The sequence below is a fragment of the Carassius auratus genome, chromosome 38, assembly GCF_003368295.1.
Source record: "Carassius auratus strain Wakin chromosome 38, ASM336829v1, whole genome shotgun sequence".
Taxonomy (NCBI): Eukaryota; Metazoa; Chordata; class Actinopteri; order Cypriniformes; family Cyprinidae; genus Carassius; species Carassius auratus.
The window spans coordinates 12904502-12925325 of NC_039280.1; the positions used below are offsets into that span (position 1 = coordinate 12904502).

At 34.6% G+C, this 20824-nt stretch overlaps 1 protein-coding gene across 2 annotated transcripts in view; it reads right to left on the reverse strand.

The window, feature by feature from the left end:
• srbd1 (S1 RNA binding domain 1) overlaps positions 1-20824 on the reverse strand; it is a 60838-nt gene that overhangs the window by 34161 nt on the left and 5853 nt on the right. For both annotated transcript variants that reach the window (XM_026224229.1, XM_026224228.1), the window contains exons 10-16: positions 18423-18526; positions 16621-16728; positions 16388-16545; positions 15059-15149; positions 14359-14466; positions 4444-4535; positions 1626-1708 (exon numbers count right to left, since the gene is read on the reverse strand). In XM_026224229.1, coding sequence (XP_026080014.1) covers positions 1626-1708; positions 4444-4535; positions 14359-14466; positions 15059-15149; positions 16388-16545; positions 16621-16728; positions 18423-18526 — 744 coding nt within the window. The remainder of the gene's footprint in view (positions 1-1625; positions 1709-4443; positions 4536-14358; positions 14467-15058; positions 15150-16387; positions 16546-16620; positions 16729-18422; positions 18527-20824) is intronic.

Below are 20824 nucleotides of genomic sequence, written 5' to 3' on the forward strand. Positions count from 1 at the left end.
ACACACAGTTAGTGAGGTCTAAACAGAGACAACCACTAAAGGCAAACTTTGCTCCCAAAAACTTACAGGTAAAACAATTACTCTTTTCCCATCACTCAAAACATTATTATATTTCGTAACATCATATATATAATATATAATATAATATATATATATATATATATATAATATATATATATATATATAATATATATATATTATAATAGTAAACCCCTCTCACATGCACACACACAAACACACTTATCACTCAGCATGTCAATGCAGTGGAGAGGCATCATGTGTTGCTCAGATTATGTGGCAGGGTAAATAAACGCTAAGTGCTGACAGACGTGCAGGGGGTCGCTGTGATACACACTAGACAACACTCACACAGTGTGAGGTGACTCTTGATACTCTGCTAACATAAACCTGTGTGCATTCGTTTTTTAGGTCAAAAAGCTGGCAGTGAGAAGCATGTGATATTGATCATTTTGCAATTTTCTCTCCTTAAATGGCTCCAATGTTGCAGTGGAATAAATTTACAAGTTTACCTTTAACAATCTACTTTGCCCAATTTTAGATTTAACAACAAATTGCATTTAAGCTTGGAGTTTTGTTTTTGTTTTAAGATTCACCAAACTTAATTTAACTACAATTCTGGGAGGAGTAATATATTTTGTTTTCTTTTGCGCATCAATAATGTATTTATTTAATAATAATAAAAATACACTAAAAATAAATATATTGTAAAATATATTTAAATATAACTGTTTTCTGGTTCCATGTAAAATAAAAAGTAATTCATTTCTGTGAAGGTAAAGTTGAATTTTGAGCAGCCATTACTCCGGTGTCACATGATCCTTCAGAAATCATTCTAATATGCTGATTTGGTTCTTATCCTCATAAATACATTTGTTGCTTAATATCTTTTTTGAAGGAACACACACACACCCACACACACATATACAACACACACACATATATATATATCAATAATAAATTTTATATATTAAATATCTTACTCCTCCCAGAATTGTAGTTAAATTAAGTTTGGTGAATCATAAAAAAAAAAAAAAGCTCTCTTATATTTCAACAAGAGGTTCTGCATAGTCTTGATGTTAAAAAAAGGGCAGCAGAGGGCAGGAGAGAGAAATCAAGCATGCAGGACAGCTAGAGAAAAACAGAAAGATGAAAAGTCAGAGCCAGAAGGAAAAAATACAAATCAGGCCCAGCCTTGAGTCAACATATGATGCTACTGGAATCATAGTAGAATTAATTTCTGGAGAAAAATGGATTACTCATAATATGAGACTGCAAAAGCAAACAGTTAGAGACAGGATTAGCTCTCTAGTCCAGCTGACTTCTGTTTGAAACTGCTATTACTCAAAACTAAAAATCAGAGCCTGGCTTAGAAAGTTGGGAATGTGCCTACAATTACTTTGAACATTTCGTTGGATCAAGAGCAGAGCCAGACACAACATCATATACGCCGCATTATGTGAGAGGACACTCAACTGTTGGCATAAAGACAGTTTAAACATTACTGAAGTAAAACCCCTGGCCTTGTATAACAAACTAACAACCCTTATTTTATTAGGAGATGCATAAAACTAGTTTCTTATCAGACTGAATGTCACCTGACTCACCTGGTAAGTGCCGATACCAATGTGTTTGGGGTCGATCTTAATAAGCTCCGCTAAAGGGTCCTGAACACGCCTCCCAATCGACACTGAGGACAAAGAAAACAAACAAGAGGAAATCATCTCACCATTATGTGTGGTTACTGCTCAAATATAATAATGAATGTCTCATGAGAACAACATTTACACTTTAATAAACCACAGACTTAATTAAGAATAAATTAGGCTCACATGAGCATTAATCTATGCAAATTAGACTATTTAAATCATGCAAAGGCTTGTGTGGAATCTACTGCACTAATCACAGTTTAACAGATTATATTAATAAACAAGATTTGAAATATATGACTGAAGTATTTAACAATGGAAGCCCATTTCCACCACAGAATAAATAAAAAGTTAATTGCGATTCACAAAATGTTATTTAATTTATTTTTTTTAAAAAATTACAATAAATCAAAACATAAAAAAAAAAATCCGAGTTGTTGGATAAAAATTTGCAATTAACTTTTATTTGTTTTTTGTTTTTTGTATAATCCAGTAGTGGAAACAAGCTCTTTTATACAAAACTATTCAGCAGTCAATGTAAATGTGACCACATAAATATTTTTAAATATAACCAAAAAATGTGTATACACACATATTAATAATCATCGATTATAAAATAATCATTGTTATTTACATTCTTCAGTTAACAAAAGTAGAAAAGTTAACAATAAAGCAAAAAAAAAGCTAAATTAAGGCTGAAGTAATCTATGTAGAAACTGTGAACAAATGAAAAGATCATTTAACAGACCAGGCTACAGATGAATAAGCCCTCACATCTGTCAGAGAGAAAGAGAGAAACACAGCCAATAATAGACACACTCACTTATGAATCCCCCTTTCTTAGTAAATTGTCGAAGACAGGCAAAAACATGGGCCAGCTAAGAGAGGTCTGGTCAAATAAGAACTCAATTAAAGACAAATAAAAACCCAAATCAGAAAAACTTGAACCTAACTTATCCCAGGAAATGTGACCAGCCAAACACAATATTATAAAATGAAATGAACATAAGCAGTTTAGCACACTTGTTCCATTAGCTTTATCTAGTCTTGTTGAGGGTCAGCAAATGAAAGTCAGATTTTCATCTTTACTCGACCATATGTGCGAGAGTCAGAGAGCGACTCACAGGACAGATTGTGAGCCATGGCGTGGTTTTCTGCCCAAGCACAACCTCCACATTACAGAGAGTGGAGAGAAGTGCTTTTGTGTGCGCTGTACAAGGCCTGAGCTGAAACTCCATCCTTTTCCAAATATTATATAGGCAGCAATTTCCCACAGAGTTCAATGTGGAGACGCAGAGAGTGAGGCTTGGTGATCACGCTCCAGAAGCCACCTCAAAACCTCCATCCACAAGCACCTACTTCAGGCAGCACATCCACCTCGATCTGTACACAGACAACCACTACCTCTACAAAAAAATTGTCCTCAAAGTATGAGCACCTTTGTGGATCAGAGCAGGAGGAGTCATATAATGAGCAAGCAATTTTAGCAGGACATATAATAATTGATATATATATGAATGATAATTAGTCAAAAAATTAATTCATTGACATAAAAACAATATACATGATTAGTCATGATTGAATTATTTATATGCTAGTAATAATGTAGCAGTGTTGATGCATGAAACACAAAACACTACACATTTACACACAACCCACAAAAAGACAGTCCAATTTCTTACGCCTTTCATAAAAGCGATAAATATAGCTCCCTAGTTTGCTCTTGCACTTGACCAGAGGAAAATTTATGTTTAATCCCATATTGATTTAATGCTTTTATAGAGGAAGTCTGGTATAATTCTCAGATCCTGTTTTTGAGAACGTTTGAGCGATTTCCAAAGTTTTCGCCTTGCTTTTTTTTTTTTTTTCTGGAGGAGTAAGAGAGGGTGCATGTGTGGTCTGAACACAGGCAAACCTTTTTTACAGAAAGTTCTGTTTCACAGAAAAAATATCTAATGGGTATGACAGACAATAGAGAGAAGTGAATCGAAATGGTTTGATAGACTGTGAAAGACTATTTCCAAAAGTACTGTCACTGCTTCTGAATCCATGTATTGACCACTGGAGACATGAATGTGGCCTACAGAAAACAGTGAGTCTGTTTCAGACGAAGGAGACAGGGTTGACTGAAATGGCAAGTAAAGGTCTGGTTGACTGGGAGCTGAATTGGACTGACAGATAAGGCCAGTGCGACTGAAGACGAGGATTCTTGGCACTGGAAAATATAAAAGCTTTGACATTCATGTGTACAAGGCTGTATGTTTGCAAAATCTTAAACCATCTCATAAAACCATCTTTAGCACTACAGGGTCAATAACTATTGTCAAAATATTGCAATTTTTTATATCTTAATTGCGATTATAATATTAATTTATTTTATATAGTTTTATATAGTTTTATATAGTTTTGTCATCTTAAATATTTTTATAATTGATATATTTATTTTTAAATCATCTTTTCAATTTTTTTTTAATATATTTTAAGACTGTTAGCACTGGCAGATGGGCGATTAATGACAAAAATGTTCAAATCTCCCGACAGCCATAATCAACAGTTGATAATGGGTTATTACTAAAAGTAGGTGCTTCTTTGACTTAGGATTTTGTGTTTGTCTGATTCATAACCATTAAATTGCATTATGCAAATATCTGGTATTCTCTCAATTACGGCACCTGACCATTTTTTTTTTTATAAATAAAAAATAAATAAAAACAATAAAAAAAACATAAGGTTGATCACGGTTCTGAAAGCATGAAAGAAGGAATATGTAAATCACCTGCACTCCTTAAGTTGGGATCCATGTCAGGCATCTCTTTAACAGCCTCTGGACTCACACTGTAGATGGACGCTCCTGCTTCATCTGTTATACTGAAACAACAGAGAACACTGAAGCACATTTCCAAGTAAATCAAAGCGGTAACCTCATGAAGACCCCAGTGAACTTATGAAGCTCCCTCAGTACGTCTACAAGGTGACAGACCAAAGACTCAATTTAAATACATTTCCATAGAAAGCTTGTAGTTGATACTGCAGGCACCGAAGTTTAGAGTAAACAGCAATGCTCGGATGACAAACTCATAATAAACAGCAATTTTCTGTTATATATTTTTATTTTAATTTTTTTTCTTAAACTAATGAGAAAAAAGAAACAAAGAAAAATGTTCTGAGCTCAGGAGGTTATTGGGATGTTATGACTGGTTTCTGCCACTCAAACAAATGTAAACTATTTACAGGTATTCAGAGGAATTTTTTAATACTGCAGAAATTATATTGAAAAATCTACTGACCAAATCTACTACTGACCAAATATTTAAAATTTTTATAATCTTTTTTTTTTTCTAATTTAGCAAAGCATTTTATTTGTAAAAAAAAAAAATATAAAAATAATAATAAAATATAATAATAATATAATAATATATATATATATTATATATATATATATATATATATATATTATATAATATAAATTATAAATAATTATATTTATATTATTTTAAGGATTTTAGCAATTGGGAACAAATCACGGATTTGTGGTAATGCACTTGGAACACGGATCTAACGGACCAAGAATAAGTGAAATCATGGGTCAATACTGACATCTAGAGGACATAATGGAAACGTGTTTGCTGCTAATGGTATTTTTGACAAAACTAAAAATAGATTTTAAATGCTCCTGCTGGAAAACTGACCAGTGCATGCAACTTCTTTAATTATAATTATAATAATAATATTATTATTATTATTATTATTATTATTATTATAAATAATGCATTTCATAGAAATTTTATTAATATTATCATATCATTATGAAATTTAAAAAACTATATATATATTCCTTCTCAACGGCTTAGTTCTTAACTGACCTCTCTCTGTAAACATCAGCAGGGATAAATGTGCTCTGTACATCATTATCACCAGTTCAGAATGACCCTACAAATTAGGGCAGATCCCCACTGCAGCCTCCATTACATTTGCTGCCTCTCTATTGGTGCCTAAGGGCTCCTTTGGTAACTTTGCCAATTAGTGTCATCATACTCATGACAGAACGCAGAGGCTTTGTGACACGGACCTCCAGTTTGACTGGTGTCCTCATTTTCCCAGAGCCTTTCCCTCCTCCTCCTCCCTCTCCATCCCACATCTGACACATCGCATGATAACGGTACTAACAAGCCCTGGCATATGACCTTGGGGTCAAGGTGGAGCAGGTTATTAGTGGGATTATTAACAAATTAAGAAAGAAACACATGCCAACCTTGATAAACATTAAAATGAAACTTAATTATATAAATATAAAACTGGATAAATATTAAATTATGTATTATTTATGATGAATAAACCACATAGCCTAAATAAATGAATTGTAATTTATTAAATCAAAAAGGCTGCAAGAGATAATAGATACAAGCCCTGAACCATTCTGACACCGATAACACACCCATCCACCAACCACTTCTCTTCATTAAGGGCACGGCTGAACTTGCAGAAGGCCCAGCTCGAGTGGACACCAAGACATAAGAACAAAGACAAAACTAGCCTGCAAGTGCTGCAGATGACTTGATGACCCTGAGGTCTGACAGTCACTCACTCAGTTACTCACACCCAAATACTCACTCACTTTGGGGACTATCATGTCCTATGAGAGACTCTGGGCAAAGTCATGGCCGGTGCCCTCTAACTGTAAGTAACGGTGTTTCTCAGTGTTTGTCATCATCCTCCAGGCTGGTCCATCTCCCACTTCCGATGTCCATGACCACCGGGTGACACCAGGAGATGGATACATACTTTGATACTTGCCCCCTAAACACATGTTCTAATAAATGCATTCATCAGATCTGCCTGCAGGGCGAAGAGATATCCTCACCGCAGTGGACAGAAGTCCACTGTTCTTGATAATACTGGTCAAATTTGGACAAAATAAAAGTCAACATTGCACACAATGAAAGTGTTTTTCTGTACATTATTAGGTGAATCAGCACTACAGTTCATGTGATTTTTTTAACCTGACAGGAGTAAATTGTATTTTTGTAAAAATGTTTACATTCTAAAACACAAAAATACAGTTTACTCAGTAAAATCAAATACCACTCAAGAATTTTGATTAAATTTTTTTTTGATACATGGGATGTGAAACAATGGGAAATGTTATCATTAAAAAAAAAAAACAAAACTATCCTACACACTCAACCGGTCAAAAGTCTGGGTTTGGTAAGATTTATAAAATAAAAATAAATAAATAAAAAAAAATTGCATGAATTTTCTAAGTTCATAATGGCCACATTTACAATAAAATGTTAATATTGTCGAATATTATTACAATTTTAATGTAACATAACTCATCTATTTTAAACATTGTGCTTCTTAATATTTTTGTGAAAACTGGTAGTTCTTAATGATTCTTTGATAAGCTGAAATTGCAAAATAACAGTATTTATTTGAAATAGAAATCTTTTGTAATGTCACAAATGTTTTACTGTTATTTTTTATCAATTGAATGCATCATTGTGGAACAAAATTATTCAATTTTAAAAAAGTCTTACTGACCACAAACATAGAGATGGTAGATTAACTTAACATTCCAATTCTGAGCGATTATCTTTGACTAAAAGATGAAGTTGCTTTGACTGAAAATCTCAAGTAATTGTGCTGGCACTGCATGCGTGCACACAGTGTTAAGCTTTGCAACCTTGACAATACAGCCTGTTCATTATCATAATAAAATACAGTCAGTCAAACATTTGAAAAAAAACACCGCTCAGTTTAAATATGTAGTAAAACCTGTGCTGTTAAGTGTTAACACCGTACCGTCATGATGTTATGTAAAACATTTTGGATATTGGAACGTGAGTGAAGTACATAATAAATTACAAATTGTCATTCAAATACATTGTGAATATGGAAACATTTTATTTGTGTCGAATGAGAGGCCCAACGTTGGTTTCAGTTCGTTTTAGCCTAAATGAACTCATTTTGGTTTTGTCGTTTTTACTGCTATAACATCTGAAAGGCCTGTTTTTAATTCTTGTTCTTTTCTAAATACTGTTAATTTAAATTATTTGTTGTGGATTGAGGGGAACTAAAATAGTCTAGCTATGTTTACAGTTTATTATGATGTTTGTAAACATTTTGTGTCATCATTAGCCCTATTTCTGAAAGAAATAATAAAATGCGACTACTTATACGTGACTTATGTTTTTTACGCATAACATATTTTAACCATACAGCAAACCTTTTAAATATTTTGATACATTACAAAAATGTAATAAATTAAACCATTTAACTTAATTGTATTAATCGGTCAAAATTCTTAACGGTCAGTTAACAGTTAACCAGTTAAAATGAACATCCCTAATATATATATAACTATGTTGGCCAATTACTCAGAGTCAGTGGACCGAAGGGATTCCCAAAACAGAAAAAACAATCATCAGATATCAAGCCAATGCCAAGTCTAAACCCGGTCACATTTTTTGCCTAGAAAAGGGCCAAAATGGCAGGTGTCAAAGGCCGTCAGTCTCAGGCTCTGTGCCTGAGGTAGAGTGTGGAGGCGCAGTTAACAGCACATTCAATCTGCTGCCACCACCACACAAGTCTGAAAAGAGCAAAACCTCACAGCCACTCATGTCAAACTGGTGGCAGATGTTCATCACCCCCTCAACTCCCCTTCCTGCCTTAAACACCCAAAGAACTGGGCAGCAGAGTGTCAGCGGGCCAGGTTACGGGATTTTTTTTTTTCATGTAGCATACAGGAAAATGTACAGGTTTACCCAAGAATACTGAACCTAACCAAGAATATTGTTGAGATTTGAAGGTTTACACTGTGGACTGGAACTAGCAATTAAAAAACGCAAGTGTAGCCCAAAAAAGGATATCCCAGAGGTTTCCATATCTTAGTTTTCAGTTTCATTGGAAGCCTGCTTCATATATGCAGATGTGGAATTGAGGTTTCCATGTTTTTATGTTGCTTGCATTTTTTTTTTCTATACTCCAAGGAGCTATAAACTACGACCTAAAATGGCCAAACACAAGTAAATGAGGCGTGAAATGTGCAGCATGTAAAAACTTCACTTGTGGGGATTGCTTCCAGTTGTTCTGACATCACAAGAGATCATTAGATTAGAAATTGACAAATGGGAATTTGGCATCTGGGTTTAAGGCAATGAAAACTTTCAAGCAGCCCACATGCTTGATCTCATGCTTGGCTGCCACAGATCAATCAGCACGAGCCAGATTGGGAGTGACACTGCAGTATTCATGTCCGTTCTTCTGGATACTTTATGTTAAATGCAAGAAAGGATTCAGAGTAAGCTAAAATGTCTGATATACTCATACTATAGATGCCAAAATTTCTTATTATAAATAAGAAAAGAGTTTTTATAACATATGCAATTTTATATAATTTATGATTGAAAAAAAATTATACAATTGTAATTCTGCAAGGAAAGTGACAGTAAAGACAATTATGTTACAAAAGCTTTTTTTTTTTTTATGCTGTTCTATTGAACATACGACTCAAAAAGGAAGCATTTCAGCAGCACTCACTGTTCTCAACATTGATAATAAATGTTATTTGAGCACTAAACTATTTCTGAAGAATCATGTGGCACTGAGGACTGTTGAGAATTCAGCTTTGCAATCACAGGATTAAACATCTCTGATATATTAAAATAGCAGACAATATTATGGTTTAACTGTATTTTTGGTTCAATAATAGGAAAATTAGTGGAGCAAAATATATATTTAAAAAAAAAAAAATCTTACCCCAAACTTTTGAACAGTAGTGCATATACAACACCACAAATCAGCTGTAATATATGTAACAAATTGCTATGTTTTTTTAGCAAACTGAAAATGCCTAGATTTAGGCAAAAACTATATTAATAGTATATTAATAAGCTTTAATTGTTCATTGTGATAGCTATAAATCTATAAAACACTCCTATTGGGATTACTATGTCATACTGGTGAGTGTGTTCCCTAACCAATATAACTCTTTGAAAAAATGAACTGCAAAAACCACTGTAAATACATATATTTGGAATAGATGTATTAGATCAAAAAGAGATCCTACTTTTTTGAAATGCTAAATGCTTTACTTTTTGATGCTAAGAACAACCTAACAACAAATATAAGATGGCACACACTAACATCACTTCAAGACACATCATTGTCAACCAAGTGCAGACATTAACATAAATCTCAATGTATTAACAGCAGTCAATCAAAATTAGGGGGCTCAAGACAGTTGCTCATGGAGCCACTGGTTCTGGCTGTCCTCTGTGTTGCGGACATCTATCCCTCAGTGAGCCATTAGCCATGGGCCTGTGACTGGCAAATTTTCCTCCTCGTTCCTCACTGTCCTAATCACCCTACCCAGAATCCTCCTCAAAGGACAAACTTCCCTGATGCAAAACTCTAGTCATCCAAGACCTTACAGCAAAAAGTGATTTCACTTTACCAGGAGCGCTTTGACTGTAAAGGACATGTATTCAATCATACATCGGCATATATGAAATAAATAAATAAACATATAATTTATGCACATATAAATAATAAATAATATAAAAATAAAATAAGAATTATTATTAACAGCTTACATAATACTAGTACTACCAGTTTATAATAAATCAATATTAGATAGCAGTAATTATTATTATTATTATTATTATTATTAATAGCTTGCATTTACATTTAATGATTTTATTTATATGTTCATTTCTTATACAAGCTTATGTAAATAATTCAATGCCCTTTACAGCCAGTTTGCACCTGGTAAAAAGTATAATAATAATAATAATAATAATAATAATAATAATAATAATAATAAATACCATGTTTATATTATTATTATTATTATTATGTTTAGGATGAATAGCATGCATTTACATAATTAATAATTTTATATATTTATTTCTTATACATGCTTATATGTGTAATACAACGCCCTTTACAGACAGCTTGCTCAGGGTAAAAGTATGAAAATAATAATAATAATAATAATAATAATAACTCATCTATTTATAATTTACAGAAATCAATCATTTCTTTCCTGTTAAGACTGAAGCAGTCAAGTTTAACAACTGATCCCAGCAACAGTGTGTACTGAAGGAAAAATAAAAGGGATAGAGGAGAGAGCTCCTGTAATTCTGTGTTCCTCTGTAAAGTGAGTCTAATGACCAGAGACTGGCCGGCTGGTGGTAGAGAGCCAGCCTGAGGGGAGAAGGGTGGTCTTCAACCTTAAGAACTGACAGAGCTGTCCAGTCAGTCTGTAGCCATAGCTCAGTGTCAGGATCACTGTCCTGACAGTCAGGAACACTACAGACTCCCTCGTTAAGCAAGATACATGTCATTTTGTCCTTCAGGGGCGAGAGGCAAAGTCAGGACCAGACAACAGCAATGACTAGAGTCAGAGCAGAACATTTAACATATTCCTTAGGCGGGAGACAATTTATAATACATAATGAACAAACCACACTCACTTTAGGAACAAGTGCTCGAAACTCATTTTATGAACAAACAGCAATGGCACAGAATATGTACTGAACCCCTAACCCAAATCTGTACAACATAACTATGACAAATCCATGACCAAAGCCCCAATGGTTTCTGCCAGCAGTGTAAAGATACCATACCAGCCAAGGTCAACTTTTAGTGGGTCATCTTGGATTTGATTCATGTTGGTGGCCATTTGAGCATGTCTTAGTCATGAGAAGGAAAAAACAAATGCAGTGTGCACACACAAATACTGATGTACACACATACAGTCAGAGATTGTATTCCAGGAATCTCCCTCCCCAAGTTCACAGCCAATCATCTGTAGCTTTACTCATAATTAATACCAGTTTAATTCATTGTATTGGACTAGAAGGATAAAAGGGCCTGATGGTAAAGAGTGGTGTAACAGAGGAGGGCACCACGGAGGGGTTCCAGAGGAGAGACTCAAAGCACGGTGGAAATCTCAGCTAATATATTGGAGCAGACTCAACTAGGCCAAACAACTACAAAGTTCAATGAGAGGTCATCTCCTCATCACTCATGTGGGCTGCTCAACCTACAGCACAGGTGATGTGCAAACAATCCCAACAGAGACCACACCACATACATATACACTCACTTTAACAAAAGTGTGGATGGAAAATGTGAAAGCATTAACAAACTAGCTAAAATACTGTATATGAGCAAAACAGATGTGGCCACTGAATGTAGATTCTGTGCATGCTTGTTAGTATTTTTTATTACTCATTATTAATACCACAAAAATACAATATTTAATATAAAATTGAAATATAGTGAATATTATTCACCTTATTTGGCAACTAAAATAAGCTTTGTATACATTTTGCAAGATTTCCAATTCATTAGCTGCTATAGGTAAATAACTTCAAGCATAAACTGCAGTAAACTGTTAAAGTGTGTGTGAACGAAGTCCTGCACATTACATGATGCAGACAAGGAATATATTTGTGGCCACAAATTAAGAATTTGTTTCCTTTTTTACTTCTATTCAGTTGTCTTGTTTTAGGTAAATCGGTGCCATAAATTAAGAACTTTAACTTAAGATTTCTGTATAAACAATTATTTCCTATTTCTTTAAAAGAGCATCCAAGGCCTCAGCCGAAAAAGGCCTTATTATAGAAAGAAAGAACCAAATGAAAATGTCAAGAGGTGAGTAATTATCCCAGTATTGCTCAAGGAACCACCCCACAAACTCAACAGGCTAAAGTCTCTTCATTTAAATAAAGAGCAGCAGGTCGCTGAGAGCTGCGCTGCTCATCCCGCAGGCTCAATACCGCATACAGTCTGCCGGCACCGCCTGTCATTCCTCTGGAGCAGTAAGGCGAAAGAAAGGACAGGAGACAGCTAGCGGGGACGTCGGGACAGAAGGAGGGGAGCAAGTGACAGTAGACGGGGGGGCAACGGATGATGTTTTATGTCTGAATAAGCTGAAGAGTGGGGAGACAGATAGCAGAAGGTGCAAATGAAGTTTAATTGACTAGTGATGTACAAAGTGCACTGTGGAGATGAACTTTTAAAAGGGAATGAATGATGTGTTAGAAGAAGAAACACTGTGGTGTAGTTACACATTTCCAAACACACATACACCCAAAAACATATCTACACTATTACTCTAAGGTTTGGGTTCAGTTGTTTTGTTCTGTTTTACTTCTAATACTACAAATAAACTTTTACTTAGCAAGGACACATTAAATTGTAAAATAAATAATAGAAAAATATTGCTGTACTTTTTTTTTTTGTACTTAAAGTATCAGTTTAGACAAAAAAATAAGCAGCACAACTGTCAACTCTGATACTAAAGAAAATGTTTCTTAAGCAGCAAGTCAGCATATTAGAATGATTTCTGAAGGATCATGTGACACTAAAGACTGGAGTAATGGCTGCTGAAAAAACATCTTTGCCACCACAATAAATATTGACATTTTAAAATATTCTAAAACAGAAATCAATTATTTTTCATTTTTGAACATGAGATATTTATTTATTTATATATTAAAAACCATTAAAAAGTCTAAAACAGTTAAATTTAAGTTTTAAATTGTAGTGTACAATGCACAAAAGTCAGATATATGCATGTTTTCAACTAGCATAAACCCTGAATTATTTGAATATCTGACTATTATTATTTTTTATATGTGGACATTTTTTCAAAAATTATTAGAAATTAAAATAAAAAGTATTATATGCCCCTTTTAACCAACTACTTTTAAAGTGTACCTGCGGATATTTGTTTGTTAAATGTGAAATAATGCTTTCATACAAATGTAACCACTTGCTATTTCTTTGTGGAATGTCTGAGCATTTCACACAAGTGAAGTTAGCATATCCATTTCTCCACTTAAGGGGATCATTTAGAATGCAATTTTATAAGTGACATTTATTTCAACTAGCACCCTGTTTCTACAAATACTTGTCTGTGACTACCACGACTGGAAACAGAGTTCAAACTGTCTGGCACACCCTGGCTTGCCAACCGATGTTGCACTGCCAGTGTGGAGATCTCACATCTTCCACTTTCATTTTAGAATGGAGGTTGAAATGGATCCACTTGTGGAGCGCCTTGGATGTCAAGTTTGACACATCATGCTCTGCTGAGAACTACTGAGACAGACCTGGCAACCCATCTGAGCCACACTGAGGGATGCGGAGAGCTGTAATGAAAACCGCCATCAGTGTACACCATAAACGGCCACTTCAGAGCGGTTCTGGGCAGCTCTCCAGTCAGAACCAAAAGTCAACAAACACGAGTCTAGCTAGATGGAGAGAGAGACAATCCCAGATCTAGTCTTTATTTGGGTTGGATGAGAACACATCGGACTGGTTTGGTTTGAAGGATGGTGAGAAATATTTGTTTTTAATTAGAGGCAGTCAAACAAGGTCCAGATACCATTTAAAACTCGCAAGAGTAACACATTCCAGACCGGCACCATTTCCTTTGCTCCTTTTCTGCGTACCTTGCTTGACGGTTGCTATTTTCGCTCTTAGTGGTGTTTATTGATTAAACATTTTCAAATTTCAAGCTGCAGTTGCACTAAGACTGTACAGGAGCCTGATGTGACCTCAAATAAATGCAGTTTTCATCTCTACACCAAAGCCAATAACTGCTGAGCAACTCTCAGAAGAACAACATCTGCTGTACTGTTCACTGCTCGGTTTTTAAAAAAGAGAAATGCCATACCAGTAGGACACATCGATGGGCTTGAAGAAGTGTTGTTTAATTAGGTCTGTAAAGAAGGCCTCGGTCTCCCTGCATGCTTTGCCATTTCCTATTACAATTGTTTGACAGCTGTGGGGGAAAAAAATAAGTTACTCAAATATATACACCATATAGGTCAAAGGTTTGAAATAATTAAGATGTTTAAAGAGCTTTTTAAAGACGTATTTTATGCTCACAAAGGCTGCATTCATTTCAACTCAAAAAAAAAAAAAGAAACAATAATTTTGTAGAATATTATTGCAATGTAAAATAACTGTTTTCCTTTTTAAATATATTTGAAAATATAATTTATTTCTGTGATGGCAAAGCAGAAATAACAGGGGCATTACTTTTTTCTTCAGTGCTTTTTCAGGATTCGTAACATTATAAATGTCTTTATGGTTACTTTAGATAAATTTGCAAAATACTAATGTATTATTTAATTAATTTTTTAAAACGTTCTTACCCCAAACTTTTAAATAGTAGTGTGTCCCCCAAAATATTAAGAAGCAAAAAATATTGTTAGCTGAAATAACTGAAATTTTATTTTGCCACCACAAGAATAAATTACAACTGAAAATATATTCAAATAGAAAAAGAGTTACTTTAAATTGTAATATTTCACAATATTGCTGTTTTTACAGTATTTTGATTTAAAAACTGTTATCTGTGGTTGCAATACCTGTGTTTGAACATAAGATGGCGCAGTTTTTCTGCTTCTTTGTGTTTAGCAGGACCATGGAGGTACGCCACATCTGTGTGCAGAATCTGACCTGAGGAAAGAAAAATAGGAAGATGATATGTCAGGACAGCAGAAAACGTATGAGACTATATTTTATCTGGGCATCAACTTAACAATACATTAGCATCATGAAGGTACAGCGGACCCCCATTTTTTCCTCTTTGATTTTCCTGCACTCATCACCTTCTCCCTCTCCTCTCAGACAATACGGCTGCCGTTTTCTGTCAGCCTGAGAGAGACAGTCTAATAGCAATAGACACCTCAAGAGCCAGGCAGGTCATGTGACTCCACACCCACAGACCTGTCACAGTCAAGCTGGGTCTGCATGTGGTGCTGCTGCGGGGCAGAGGGCAAAACATGGCAATGCCACCTGACACACACCCGCCAGGCCGATCAGTCGCCTGGATGCAGGGCACACACAGGGCACAGCGTGCTGCTCCTCCCACCGAGAAGGCACATTCTCATCACACCTGCCAATCAGACACTCTCCTTCACCAACTTTAAAAAATAATTACAATTAACAGGCAAAAGTTCACCATGTTAGTCTACTTCAACAGTAGTCTATATTTTGTGGATTACAAAATTTCAAAAATTAAATAAAACTCAAATTTACCATAATTATCCATTACCACAAGCCACTTTCATTAGTTGACAGCCAAAAGAAAAACTAAAAAAAAATACCAAATTATTATATAGTTATACAGTACTATATTGAAAAGTAATGTTACAATATTACATTAAAACATTAAGGTAAAAAAAAAGCAACTTATGTTTTTATCTTACTTTACGAATTATATTTTTCGTAATGTATCTCTAGTTTTAAGTTTTAGTTATTGAGATTTAAATAAATAATAAAAGAATAAATAAGCTTTCCATTGATGTATGGCTTGTTAGGATATGACATTTTTTGGCCTAGATACAACTATTTGAAAATCTAGAATCCGAGGGTGCAAAGAATCTAAATATTGAGAAAATCGCCTTTAAAGTTGTGCAAATTAAATCCTTAGTAATGTATATTAGTAATCACAAATTAAGTTTTAATATATTTACAGTAGGAAATTTACTCAATATCTTCATGGAACATAATCTTTACTTAATCTCCTAATGATTTTTGGCCTAAAATAATAATCAATCATTTCGACCCAAACAATGTATTGTTGGCTATTTCTACAAATATACCTGTGCTTCTTATGACTGGATTTATATAGATATAGACTTTTTATAGACATTTATTCAAAGTGGATTCCACATTTCTTCTGGCTCTCTTACTGGTTGGGGACAGGATTGCTATTTTGCAGCCGTGGTGAAACCCTGGGTCCACTCCCATGATGACTCTCCCACGCACCGGACACATCAGAAGGCGCTGACGCAGATTCCGAACAAACATGGCGATGGACTCTTTTTCTGCACTAACAGTCAACTTAGTCCTGGGACAGGAAGAAAAAGAACGTTATAGAAAGAAGATATGGAAAAAGAAGCTTAACCATCCGGCAAGAACAAACCTGTAGCCTCGACTGAGAAAGGGCACAATGAATCTCTTGAAGGATTCTTCAACAGAATTCTTCAAAATCGCCATCAACTCTGGCCGTGCGAATCCTTGTGGCCTCCATCTGAAAGTCATACAGCAGGAGTCCATCAGTTTGGACACTCATACAACTGTGTTCCAAATTATTATGCAAGTGACATATCAGCAGGATTTCAGTAAAATTAAAATTCAGAGGGTAGCATTTCAAAGAAAGTGTTTTTGTTTTATTTCCCTTATCTATATATTTAGATAACTGCTTAACCTGCACCTTTACAGTGTAGAGACTGTCAAAAGAACAATGATATGTGCATTCAAAATCTGAGATTGTGATTGTATAATAACTACATGGAAATAAATAGCTCTGAGTAACGAAGGAGAAAAATAATTTTCTTTTTGAAAACAGGGTGCTTTTCATTTTTATTTCATTAGATGAAAACTAAATTCTGGCACAACAAATTAGTACATCCGTACATCAAAGTTTATAATAATTGATAATGGACTTTCTAATGTTTTTTTTATTTAAAGATGCATAAGAACATGCTCACCAAGGATGCATTTATTTAGTTAAAAAAGCGAAATGGTAATTTGTGAAATATTAACTGTAATGTATTTCTGTAATGGTAAAGCCATACCAAAAAAACACACATCCTTGGTGAGCATTAGACACTTCTTTAAAAATAAATAAATAAAAACTCTGCAATGGAAACCCTTTTGATCTATAGTGTAAAAATGGGTAACACTTTATTTTAGTGGCCAGTTCTCACGGTTACCTAGTTGCTTATTAGCATGTCTATTATTAACATATAGGTTGTTTATTAGTGCTTATAAAGCACTTATTCTGCATGACCTACATTCCTAAGCCTACTCCAAATCTAAACTTAACAACTACCTTATTAACTATTAATAAGCAGCAAATAGGGAGTTTATTGAGGCAAAATCATAGTTAATAGTTCGTTAATAGCAAGAATTGGACTTTAAAATAAAGTGTGACCTAAAAATGTAAAATAAATTTGATTTAATTAATACATATTAAAATACTAAAAAAAGTTAAATAAATTTCCTCTGAAATTAAATAAATTACACGTTGCATTAAAATTAAAATGCAAAGTTTATTAGGGTAATCTTATAGTTTAGGGACCAATTCCCACAATTAACTAGTTACTTATTAGCATGCATTTTATTAACATATTGTCTATTTATTAGTACTTATAAAGCACATATTCTACACGACCATATTCAACATCCCTAATCCTACCCAAAACCTACATTTAACTACTTTACTAATAATTAATAAGCAGTAAATCAGGAGTTTATTGACACAAAAGTCATAGTTAATGGTTTGTTAATGGTGAGAATTGGACCTGAAAGTGTAACTATATATTCATAATATGCATGTCGTATGTTTATTATATTTAATGAAACTGGCAAATAGAGCTTTGAGTAATTTTGGGTTGAATATACAATACGATAATGTATATATGGAAATACTGGTTTAATATTGACTAAATAAAATTAAAATTTTTATTATTTAAACATTTTAAATGTAATTTTCATTCATTATCAAAAACATAACCTAAATGGTTTCTGTGACATGGTGGAAAGAGCTACATCAATACCAAAACCCGTGGATGTAAAAGTCAGTTGCCAACCCATTGCCCATTAAAACGGCAACAGCATTGGACCAGACCACGAGGGAGAGAGGAAGAAGATGAGGTGTGGTGTGTGTGTGTGTGTGTGTGTGTGTGTGTGTGTGTGTGTGCACTGTGGGTGTGTGCTGACCTGACGTTGATGCACCACCTACAGAAGTCATTCTTCACCCTGTCGGGGATGTTGACCTTCACTGTCAGAATCTTCAGATTCTCCCCACGGTTAATGGCTAACGTCTGAAACAAGAGAGTAACCTGTAGAGACAGCCGACACAAGGCGAGGCACGGTAGCGCACCGTCGGTCCCACCCCCTCCCGTTCTCTCCTTAAACTAGTCAGTGTGCACCAGGACCCACTCGTGTCGCACCGAAAAGCTCTGTGCCTCTCTCATTTTCCCTTACTGGCCCTCTAAAGGAAAGTGACATGCTGTGAAGCAAATAGTTTTAAGTATCTGACCTTTTCGGAGGAAAAGCTTTTGAAAGGAAACAAGAGGGAAAAGATGACCCATCAATCTGGACTCCAAGCGGAAGAACCGAGCTGACAAATGCCACCAACCCCCTACACAAAACACACACCCCACCACAGAGCAGGCATCCACCCCCTCTGCACCGCTCAACAGCTAATGGCCTGATCAAGACGTGAATTAATGCAGCCAGAAATATGATGAAAATTATATTTCCATATTTTGGCATTTTAACACCCTAAGGCAGCCGTTTACTTGGGTTTTCTCATGCGATGTTTATCGCATTTGAAGTTTTGCATGAGATGAGGGAAATGTCAAAACAAATATCAAAGTTGTCTCTGTTCTGTGTCATTGCAAACTTGTGACCATGTGTAGTTAATGCATATATCTATTAAGGCATATATTAAACTGGTCTGAATCATGCCATGAGTAAAATTACAGTTGAGAAGAAACATAAATATATTCTAAAAATACATGCGAGCTTTCTAGATTAATGGAGGACAAATTTGTGCCAATAAACAGGTGTCAAAATGAGAAAATAAATATTTTTCACAGATTTGGGCTTAGTGTCATATTTCAGACTCAACAGTCCAGGACATGACATTTTAAAAACAGAGGAGGGGGAAAATTTAGTCTAAATATTCAACATATCATGTTCCTCAATAACAATGAAATCATAATTGGAGAAATATGAGGAATGTAAGCGACAGAAAATTAATATTATTTTAAAGACTGAGCTATTCTGATTCAATATTTTTTCACCAAATAAAGTCAACGGCACTGCCGTAGAACAGAGCAATAGAGGATGGCCTCTACAAAAACAGAAAGAATGGATGAACTTTTCACTTCCTATTTTTGCATGTACAGGAAAACAAACATACACAACATGGGGCTCAGAATACACCAACGATCGTTCTCCATACAAAATAAATATGAACTCTTTCTTTACCAAGGGCAGTTTTGTTTTACAAAACCATTTGATGTTTAGCACTGATTATATTCTAGTCAATCTGTCATAAACTCAAACAAACAAGCAGAAAGCAAGACCACATTTTATTTGTTACTAATTGCCAATTTGTAGATTTTTCAGCTGCACTTTTAGAGAGCGTGCTAGAGGAAAAAAAAATTAAAATTAGTTAGTATTTCTCTTTTTAATGAACTGAAAAAATTGTTTGGTGCTCTAGAAATGTATGTTTACAGCATGTATAAAATTCATTTAATATAAATAAAACTTTATTATATTTTTTACAAAATGCCATGTTTCAACCAGAAGCTTAAAAACAGGCTTCTTAGATCTAAATGTTCGAAAGTAAAGTGGCACAGAAGTAAAAGAACGCAAGTAAAATATATAAGAAATAAAGAAACAAAAAAAAAAATAGAATATCATTTGGCTATGGTACATCAATATACAATGTATTTAAACATCACTTTCAAGTTATACTTATTCTGCATGCTTCTGTTTTTAGTCTTTTCATCTACTAAAATGTAGTGCAAAGTAATATTTTACAACAGTCATTTACACCGCTAGTGTAAATGGTTTGATCATTAACTTGAAAAAAATAAATAAAAGTAAATTATGCCTAATTCACAGATAAAGCATCAATGTAACCTCTGGAGTAACTAAAACCAACAAAACCTTTCACCAACCGGTTCATGGAACCCACACACACACACACACACACACACACACACACACCTGTCCTTAATACACTCTCACAAGCAATGTGTTAAATTAAACAAGCAAGTATGTGTGCATACACATGCCTCCTGTCAAAATACATTCCACGCTCTTCTCTAGCAAAACCACGAAAAGGTTCATTTTAGCCGGAGTGCAACAGCTCACAGGTCACGGCAAACTCAAATTAACACTCACTGACAATCTACGTCAGCAGATTAACAAGAGGGTAAACTGTATGCTTCACAGAAGATCGCACCACCACTCATTCACTCACTCATTGGGCCCGTCTTTCGCTCTTTGTCTCTCTCTCGCACCCTATCCCCCTCCTTTCTCAGAGCCCATGAGCGGCTGTCATCATGAAGCTGTGTCTGTCAATCCTAGCCTCTAATCCACAG